The sequence below is a fragment of the Salmo trutta genome, chromosome 27, assembly GCF_901001165.1.
Source record: "Salmo trutta chromosome 27, fSalTru1.1, whole genome shotgun sequence".
Taxonomy (NCBI): Eukaryota; Metazoa; Chordata; class Actinopteri; order Salmoniformes; family Salmonidae; genus Salmo; species Salmo trutta.
Window position 1 is genome coordinate 41540886 of NC_042983.1, and position 11022 is coordinate 41551907.

The window sequence follows — 11022 nt, forward strand, 5'->3', positions numbered from 1 at the left end:
CAATGTGTCGGAGGAAACACAGTGCAACTGGCGACCGAATTCAGCGTGCACACGCCCGGCCCTACACAAGGAATCGCTAGAGCGCGGATGGGACAAGGACATCCCGGCCCACCAAACCCTCCCCTAACCCGGACGACGCTGGGCCAATTGGGTTTCCAGGTTGCGGCCGGCTTTGACACAGCCTGAGCTCGAACTCGGGTCTCTAGTGACGACTCAAGCACGGCGATGCAGTGCCTTAGACCGCTGCGCCACTCGGGAGGCTAGTATTAACCCTTTACAGTCGTGGGAATAGGCCTATATGGATAGGGTCATATGTAAATGTTTTTTTTTTTTTACAGAAGAAATGTGAAAAGCTTATGCGTAACCATGATAGCAATTGAAAGGGAACAGTTTGGAGATAATGGGGAAATTATTAGACCAAAGGTCAAAGGTGAGGACATACTGTAACAGTTCACCTGATACAAGACTGAATTTAATTCACGATAAACAAACATAGTCTCATTCTGTTCAGAACTACCCAGGATATGACGCCATGTCATCTTGTAACTGTACATCAAACACAGTGATCATAAATGGTGACACTGTTTTAGGACATGAGTTTTATGATATGGAAATGTGAAGCGCACATTTGGACTCACAGGTGTTTGGCTGCTTGGATCACACCCTGGATTGATCTTGGCTTGCTTGTGTCACACCCTGGATTGATCTTGGCTTGCTTGTGTCACACCCTGGGTTGATCTTGGCTTGCTTGTGTCACACCCTGGATTGATCTTGGCTTGCTTGTGTCACACCCTGGGTTGATCTTGGCTTGCTTGGATCACATCCTGGGTTGATCTTGGCTTGCTTGTGTCACACCCTGGGTTAATCTTGGCTTGCTTGTGTCACACCCTGGGTTGATCTTGGCTTGCTTGTGTCACACCCTGGGTTGATCTTGGCTTGCTTGTGTCACACCCTGGATTGATCTTGGCTTGCTTGTGTCACACCCTGGGTTGATCTTGGCTTGCTTGGATCACATCCTGGGTTGATCTTGGCTTGCTTGTGTCACACCCTGGATTGATCTTGGCTTGCTTGTGTCACACCCTGGATTGATCTTGGCTTGCTTGTGTCACACCCTGGGTTGATCTGGCTTGCTTGTGTCACACCCTGGATTGATCTTGGCTTGCTTGTGTCACACCCTGGGTTGATCTTGGCTTGCTTGTGTCACACCCTGGGTTGATCTTGGCTTGCTTGTGTCACACCCTGGGTTGATCTTGGCTTGCTTGTGTCACACCCTGGGTTGATCTTGGCTTGCTTGTGTCACACCCTGGGTTGATCTTGGCTTGCTTGTGTCACATTTATTATAATCCTCATCGTCTCATCTTTCAAAATAGATAGTCCTCATAATTAACAGCATTTCCCTCAATCAGACAACAAAAACAGTGCCAAAGTTGACCAATTAGCGATAGGGATGGGGACCAATTCTTGTCGCGTGAGGTGCTCAAGTTCAGAACGTCTGTCAGTCAAAACCCATACAGAGCAGTGAAGCACAGAGCCTGAGCTCTGACCTCATCTATAGCATGTTACTGTACAGCCACTGACCTCTGTCCTCATCTATAGCATGTTACTGTACAGCCACTGAGCTCTGATGTCATCTATAGCATGTTACTGTACAGCCACTGAGCTCTGACATCATCTATAGCATGTTACTGTACAGCCACTGAGCTCTGACGTCATCTATAGCATGTTACTGTACAGCCACTGAGCTCTGATGTCATCTATAGCATGTTACTGTACAGCCACTGAGCTCTGACCTCATCTATAGCATGTTACTGTACAGCCACTGAGCTCTGACGTCATCTATAGCATGTTACTGTACAGCCACTGAGCTCTGACCTCATCTATAGCGTGTTCCTGTACAGCCACTGAGCTCTGACCTCATCTATAGCATGTTACTGTACAGTCACTGACCTCTGACCTCATCTATAGCGTGTTACTGTACAGCCACTGAGCTCTGACCTCATCTATAGCATGTTACTGTACAGCCACTGAGCTCTGACCTCATCTATAGCATGTTACTGTACAGCCACTGAGCTCTGACCTCATCTATAGCATGTTACTGTACAGCCACTGAGCTCTGACCTCATCTATAGCATGTTACTGTACAGCCACTGAGCTCTGACCTCATCTATAGCATGTTACTGTACAGCCACTGAGCTCTGATGTCATCTATAGCATGTTACTGTACAGCCACTGAGCTCTGACCTCATCTATAGCATGTTACTGTACAGCCACTGAGCTCTGACCTCATCTATAGCATGTTACTGTACAGCCACTGAGCTCTGATGTCATCTATAGCATGTTACTGTACAGCCACTGAGCTCTGACCTCATCTATAGCATGTTACTGTACAGCCACTGAGCTCTGACCTCATCTATAGCATGTTACTGTACAGCCACTGAGCTCTGACCTCATCTATAGCATGTTACTGTACAGCCACTGAGCTCTGACCTCATCTATAGCGTGTTACTGTACAGCCACTGAGCTCTGACCTCATCTATAGCATGTTACTGTACAGCCACTGAGCTCTGACCTCATCTATAGCATGTTACTGTACAGCCACTGAGCTCTGACCTCATCTATAGCATGTTACTGTACAGCCACTGAGCTCTGATGTCATCTATAGCATGTTACTGTACAGCCACTGAGCTCTGACCTCATCTATAGCATGTTACTGCTTGTCAGTGCGAGTGTAAAGGGCTACTTGTGGAAATAGGAAAGGTGACATAAAGAGTGAATTTGAGGTCAGGTCTATTTCAAATCCAGTGCCATAGCAGCGGACAGGAGGACAGAGGGTCAGGTAGCAGCTCATCTGGTGGAGTTACAGGAGGATAGAGGGTCACGTAGCAGCTCATCTGGTGGAGTTACAGGAGGACAGAGGGTCAGGTAGCAGCTCATCTGTTGGAATTACAGGAGGACGAGACAGTCAGGTAGCAGCTCATCTGGTGGAGATACAGGAGGACAGAGGGTCAGGTAGCAGCTCATCTGGTGGAGTTACAGGAGGACAGAGGGTCAGGTAGCAGCTCATCTGTTGGAGTTACAGGAGGACAGAGGGTCAGGTAGCAGCTCATCTGTTGGAGTTACAGGAGGACAGAGGGTCAGGTAGCAGCTCATCTGTTGGAGTTACAGGAGGACAGACGGTCAGGTAGCAGCTCATCTGGTGGAGTTACAGGAGGACAGACGGTCAGGTGGCAGAGCCCAGGGCTAAACCCACAGCACAGAGCTCAAACACACACACACACACACACACACACACACACACACACACACACACACACACACCTTCCACCCCCACACACACTTTCATCCTCCACACACACCTTCATCTTCCACACACACGTTCAACACCCACACACACACACGTTCAACCCCCCCACACACACACGTTCAACCCACACACACACACACACACACACACAACCAGGCAAACACTCCAACCAGCCAATAGACAGTGTTTTACATATTTCTTCATTTTTTTGGCGTTTCAGTCGTTCCGTTTCCTGCTCCTGGGTTCTCATTAAAGATAATGGGTAATGGGATGTGGTGTAATAGACATATGGAAATAGCTCTGCCGTTCATCATTAGGCTTTTAATTGCACCGTTTTGGCCTCCTCCACCTCTTGTTAAATAAGTCATAGGGTCTGAAACGCCACCTTATTCCCTATATAGTGCACTTCATTTGATCAGGGCCCAGCCAAATGGCACCTTATTCCCTATGTAGTGCACTTCATTTCACCAGGGCCCAGCCAAACGCCACCTTATTCCCTATATAGTGCACTTCATTTGATCAGGGCCCAGCCAAATGGCACCTTATTCCCTATATAGTGCACTTCATTTGACAAGGGCCCTAGTCTTTTTGTAGTTTGGTGTTTAACGTTGTGTGTTTTTAGGTCGATGGATGTGCTGATCAGTCTGAACCACGGTAAATCCTTCATCTCTAGTGCCTTCACCATCCACGCCTCAACATGTGTGAGTTTACCTTCTGCTTCTGTTATGCTTTACAATCTTTCTTATTTTCTGTCTACAGTATTTTTTAAATTTACATTATGTACAGAGTCTAAAACTCTCTGTGTCTACCCCTCGTGTGTTTAACGTTTAATATTGGTGTGTTTATCTACTGTTGTACTGTGTATGATGTGTGTATGTATATAACATGTGTCTAACATGTGTGTGTATGTATATAACATGTGTCTAACATGTGTGTGTGTATGTATATAACGTGTGTGTGTGTGTGTGTGTATAACATGTGTCTAACATGTGTGTGTGTATATAACATGTGTCTAACATGTGTGTGTGTGTGTATGTATCTAATGTGTGTGTGTGTGTGTGTTTGTGTGTCTAACGTGTGTGTGTGTGTGTGTGTGTGTGTGTGTGTGTGTGTGTGTGTGTGTGTGTGTGTGTGTGTGTGTGTGTGTGTGTGTGTGTGTGTGTGTGTGTGTGTGTGTGTGTGTGTGTGTGTGCGTGTCTAACGTGTGTATTTTTGTCTCCCTCTGTCAGTCGGACGGCTTCGCTGTAGCCATAGTCTTCCTGGTGCTGCTGTTACTGGCAGCCTTGGTAGCTGCTTGGTGGTTCTGGCCTCTCTGCTGCACCGTGGTGAGTCCTACAACACTGTTTATAGGTAATAACATAAAACACATTTAGAAACACAGATATGGTCCTGCCCTTGGGATGAATCTGGATTGAAAATGCAGAACGTTATTGAAATGTTTTGTCATGAGCCATTTGTTGGGTAAGTATAACGCTATGAAAACGCTACTTCTTTACTCTGGAAGTTGTCTTTGTGTATTTTGTAGTAATCTCCTAAATGTGACCTTCCTGTAAACCAGAATGTCTCTCTTAACTAAAAGTCTGTTGCAACAGAGATTTTTATCTCAGTGAGCATAAACTGTATAAAGGAAGGTTACATGACAGCGTGAACACGAAACCCTGAGTTTTCCTGGAGACAGTTCATGAAAGGTGCAAGTAAAGACAGTCAAACCCAGAGAGAAAATATATTACTATAACTGTACCCCATCAGCATCTCTCTCTCTCTCTCTCTCTTTCTCTGTCTCTCTCTGTCTCTCTCTCTCTTTCTCGCTCCTTCTCTCTTTCTCTCTCGCTCTTTCTCTTTGTCTTTCTCTCTCTTTCTCTCTCTCTTTCTCTCTCTTTCTCTCTCTCTCTTTGTCTTTGTCTTTCTCTCTCTCTCTCCCCCCCCCCCCACAACCACCACAGACAGGCCAGTCACGAACAGTTGTGCATTGTTCAAGAGCTCAGGTGAGATGAGGTTGTGGGCATTGGCAGGCTGGCAGCTCCATTGTTAAGCTTTTCTTCACCTCCCTGTTTTACCTCATACGCACTGGCTGCTGCCTGCCAGCACAGCGCCACAAAGGAAGAGCCTCAAAGAGGAAGCAAGAAGTAAGAAAGGACCTCAAACAGGAAGTGAACAGGAAGTAGTAACCATAGCAATAGATATGTTTTCTTTTTAACTCTGTGGTCGGTACCACATTCTGGAAACATCAGAGCTGGTTTAGTGTGGTTCCGATCTTCCACTAAGCAAAGTTCTCTTCATTGCTTTTTCTATTCTCCTTCTCTTGTTTCTTTTTTTTTATTTCAAATGTAGGCTATATCATATGTCGTGTTTTCATCCTTTACCATATATATCTGAGGAGTTTCAATATGTTTGTTTGGAAGCTCACGGATTCTCAACGGTTTATCATCACCATAGCAACGCCCCCTCCATAAACCAGTTCACATCTTTCTCTCTCTCTCCACTTAACCATTTTATAGCCCACAATGACCAGACGATAGTTTCAGAACTTGTAGAAGGCCTTGCGGGTTAAGAGCGTTGGGCCAGTAACTGAAAGGTCACTGGTACGAATCCCCAAATCTGTCGATGTGCCCTTGAGAAAGGCACAACCCTAACTGCTCCTGTAAGTGGCTCTGGATAAGAGAGTCTGCTAAATGACTCACTACTGTAGTAGCTCTGGATCAGAGAGTCTGCTAAATGACTCACTACTGTAGTGGCTCTGGATAAGAGAGTCTGCTAAATGACTCACTACTGTAGTGGCTCTGGATAAGAGAGTCTGCTAAATGACTCACTACTGTAGTGGCTCTGGATAAGAGAGTCTGCTAAATGACTCACTACTGTAGTGGCTCTGGATCAGAGAGTCTGCTAAATGACTCACTACTGTAAGTGGCTCTGGATCAGAGAGTCTGCTAAATGACTCACTACTGTAGTGGCTCTGGATCAGAGAGTCTGCTAAATGACTCACTACTGTAGTGGCTCTGGATAAGAGAGTCTGCTAAATGACTCACTACTGTAGTGGCTCTGGACAAGAGAGTCTGCTAAATGACTCACTACTGTAGTGGCTCTGGATAAGAGAGTCTGCTAAATGACTCACTACTGTAGTGGCTCTGGATAAGAGAGTCTGCTAAATGACTCACTACTGTAGTGGCTCTGGATAAGAGAGTCTGCTAAATGACTCACTACTGTAGTGGCTCTGGATAAGAGAGTCTGCTAAATGACTCACTACTGTAGTGGCTCTGGATCAGAGAGTCTGCTAAATGACTCACTACTGTAGTGGCTCTGGATCAGAGAGTCTGCTAAATGACTCACTACTGTAGTGGCTCTGGATAAGAGAGTCTGCTAAATGACTCCCTACTGTAAGTGGCTCTGGATAAGAGAGTCTGCTAAATGACTCACTACTGTAGTGGCTCTGGATCAGAGAGTCTGCTAAATGACTCACTACTGTAGTGGCTCTGGATAAGAGAGTCTGCTAAATGACTCACTACTGTAGTGGCTCTGGATCAGAGAGTCTGCTAAATGACTCCCTACTGTAGTGGCTCTGGATCAGAGTGTCTGCTAAATGACTCACTACTGTAGTGGCTCTGGATAAGAGAGTCTGCTAAATGACTCACTACTGTAGTGGCTCTGGATAAGAGAGTCTGCTAAATGACTCACTACTGTAGTGGCTCTGGATCAGAGAGTCTGTTCCCCTCTGACATATGTATATTTCTGTATTGGTGATGGTACCATTATACCATCACCAATACAGAAATATACCATTATACCATCACCAATATGAAAATATACCATTATGCCATTACCAATACGTAAATATACCATTATGCCATCACCAATACAGAAATATACTATTATACATCACCAATACAGAAATATACCATTATGCCATCACCAATACAGAAATATACCATTATGCCATCACCAATACAGAAATATACTATTATACATCACCAATACGTAAATATACCATTATGCCATCACCAATACAGAAATATACCATTATACATCACCAATACGTAAATATACCATTATGCCATCACCAATACAGAAATATACCATTATACATCACCAATATGTAAATATACCATTATACCATCACCAATACAGAAATATACCATTATGCCATCACCAATACGTAAATATACCATTATGCCATCACCAATACAGAAATATACCATTATACATCACCAATATGTAAATATACCATTATACCATCACCAATACGTAAATATACCATTATACATCACCAATACAGAAATATACCATTATACCATCACCAATACAGAAATATACCATTATGCCATCACCAATACAGAAATATACCATTATGCCATCACCAATACAGAAATATACCATTATACATCACCAACAGCCTCCAAATAATTCATATTACTACCAATAATAATATGCCTCACCTCTGTTTGAGACCCTGATGAGAACACTGGGAGCCCGTCCAGGATGAGATGGAAGCATATTTTGGAAAACCAACAAAGGCATTAGAATGTAAAGCCCCTGCAGCATGTCTGGCCGGCGCTGTGTTTGTCTTGGTGCTGAATCTACTGCTGCTCTCCTTCAGGGACCTGGGGAGAGAGGGAGAGGAGGAGATGTGGAGAGGAGGAGAGGAGGAGAGGGCCATGTGTTGTTTGTTAATATTTCAACCCCCAGTCTGCCAGGTTTCAGCTGGGTTTCAAGGCTTTCAGGGCTTCAGCAGGATGAGCCCCATACACACTCAGATACACAAATGGGAACGCACACACTTATAGCATGCACACACGCGCACACCCACACACACACAATCTCTGTCTCCTTCCCACATGGAACCCTGCCAGGCACAAGGTCATACAGGCAGTGTAGTGAATTAAACCTTTATTTATGTTTATAGGAACACAGAACTACACCCCACTCTGATATGAATTACACCCCACTCTGATATGAATTACACCCCACTCTGATATGAATTACACCCCACCCTGATATGAACTACACCCCACCCTGATATGAACTACACCCCACCCTGATATGAACTACACCCCACTCTGATATGAACTACACCCCACCCTGATATGAACTACACCCCACTCTGATATGAACTACACCCCACTCTGATATGAATTACACCCCACTCTGATATGAATTACACCCCACTCTGATATGAATTACACCCCACTCTGATATGAACTACACCCCACTCTGATATGAACTACACCCCACTCTGATATGAATTACACCCCACTCTGATATGAACTACACCCCACCCTGATATGAACTACACCCCACCCTGATATGAACTACACCCCACCCTGATATGAACTACACCCCACTCTGATATGAACTACACCCCACTCTGATATGAACTACACCCCACTCTGATATGAACTACACCCCACTCTGATATGAATTACACCCCACCCTGATATGAACTACACCCCACCCTGATATGAACTACACCCCACTCTGATATGAACTACACCCCACCCTGATATGAACTACACCCCACTCTGATATGAATTACACCCCACTCTGATATGAACTACACCCCACTCTGATATGAATTACACCCCACTCTGATATGAACTACACCCCACCCTGATATGAACTACACCCCACCCTGATATGAACTACACCCCACCCTGATATGAACTACACCCCACTCTGATATGAACTACACCCCACTCTGATATGAACTACACCCCACTCTGATATGAACTACACCCCACTCTGATATGAATTACACCCCACCCTGATATGAACTACACCCCACCCTGATATGAATTACACCCCACTCTGATATGAACTACACCCCACTCTGATATGAACTACACCCCACCCTGATATGAACTACACCCCACTCTGATATGAACTACACCCCACTCTGATATGAATTACACCCCACTCTGATATGAACTACACCCCACTCTGATATGAATTACACCCCACCCTGATATGAACTACACCCCACTCTGATATGAACTACACCCCACTCTGATATGAACTACACCCCGCTCTGATATGAACTACACCCCACTCTGATATGAACTACACCCCACTCTGATATGAATTACACCCCACCCTGATATGTTGCTCTTGTAGACACCAGTGTTTCATGGCGTTTTAAAGGGAGCCTGTGGTTTTAAAGGGAGTCTGTGGTTTTAAAGTCCTCCAGGAATGTATGGGCGGTGTGGTCGTGGGCTTAGAGAGAAACGGATGACAAGATATCTTTCTATATTCATTTAATTGATTCAAAGTGAGATATTATATCTGATGCTGTCACTCAGACATAAGGGCCTACTGGGTTAGAGAGAGATATTATATCTGATGCTGTCACTCAGACATAAGGGCCTACTGGGTTAGAGAGAGATATTATATCTGATGCTGTCAGTCAGACGTAAGGGCCTACTGGGTTAGAGAGAGATATTATATCTGATGCTGTCAGTCAGACATAAGGGCCTACTGGGTTAGAGTGAGATATTATATCTGATGCTGTCACTCAGACATAAGGGTCTACTGGGTTAGAGAGAGATATTATATCTGATGCTGTCACTCAGACATAAGGGCCTACTGGGTTAGAGTGAGATATTATATCTGATGCTGTCAGTCAGACATAAGGGCCTACTGGGTTAGAGAGAGATATTATATCTGATGCTGTCAGTCAGACATAAGGGCCTACTGGGTTAGAGAGAGATATTATATCTGATGCTGTCACTCAGACATAAGGGCCTACTGGGTTAGAGAGAGATATTATATCTGATGCTGTCAGTCAGACATAAGGGCCTACTGGGTTAGAGAGAGATATTATATCTGATGCTGTCACTCAGACATAAGGGCCTACTGGGTTAGAGAGAGATATTATATCTGATGCTGTCAGTCAGACGTAAGGGCCTACTGGGTTAGAGAGAGATATTATATCTGATGCTGTCACTCAGACATAAGGGCCTACTGGGTTAGAGAGAGATATTATATCTGATGCTGTCACTCAGACATAAGGGCCTACTGGGTTAGAGAGAGATATTATATCTGATGCTGTCAGTCAGACATAAGGGCCTACTGGGTTAGAGAGAGATATTATATCTGATGCTGTCACTCAGACATAAGGGCCTACTGGGTTAGAGAGAGATATTATATCTGATGCTGTCAGTCAGACGTAAGGGCCTACTGGGTTAGAGAGAGATATTATATCTGATGCTGTCACTCAGACATAAGGGCCTACTGGGTTAGAGAGAGATATTATATCTGATGCTGTCACTCAGACATAAGGGCCTACTGGGTTAGAGAGAGATATTATATCTGATGCTGTCACTCAGACATAAGGGCCTACTGGGTTAGAGAGAGATATTATATCTGATGCTGTCACTCAGACATAAGGGCCTACTGGGTTAGAGAGAGATATTATATCTGATGCTGTCACTCAGACATAAGGGCCTACTGGGTTAGAGAGAGATATTATATCTGATGCTGTCACTCAGACATAAGGGCCTACTGGGTTAGAGAGAGATATTATATCTGATGCTGTCAGCCAGACGTAAGGGCCTACTGGGTTAGAGAGAGATATTATATCTGATGCTGTCACTCAGACATAAGGGCCTACTGGGTTAGAGTGAGATATTATATCTGATGCTGTCAGTCAGACGTAAGGGCCTACTGGGTTAGAGAGAGATATTATATCTGATGCTGTCAGTCAGACGTAAGGGCCTACTGGGTTAGAG

General features: G+C 44.7%; 1 protein-coding gene across 1 annotated transcript in view; it reads left to right on the forward strand.

Annotated features, from left to right (window-relative positions):
• LOC115165027 (anthrax toxin receptor 2) overlaps nucleotides 1–11022 on the forward strand; it is a 125555-nt gene that overhangs the window by 37416 nt on the left and 77117 nt on the right. Inside the window, exons 10-11 of the mRNA XM_029718043.1 lie at nucleotides 3927–4005; nucleotides 4534–4629. Coding sequence (XP_029573903.1) covers nucleotides 3927–4005; nucleotides 4534–4629 — 175 coding nt within the window. The remainder of the gene's footprint in view (nucleotides 1–3926; nucleotides 4006–4533; nucleotides 4630–11022) is intronic.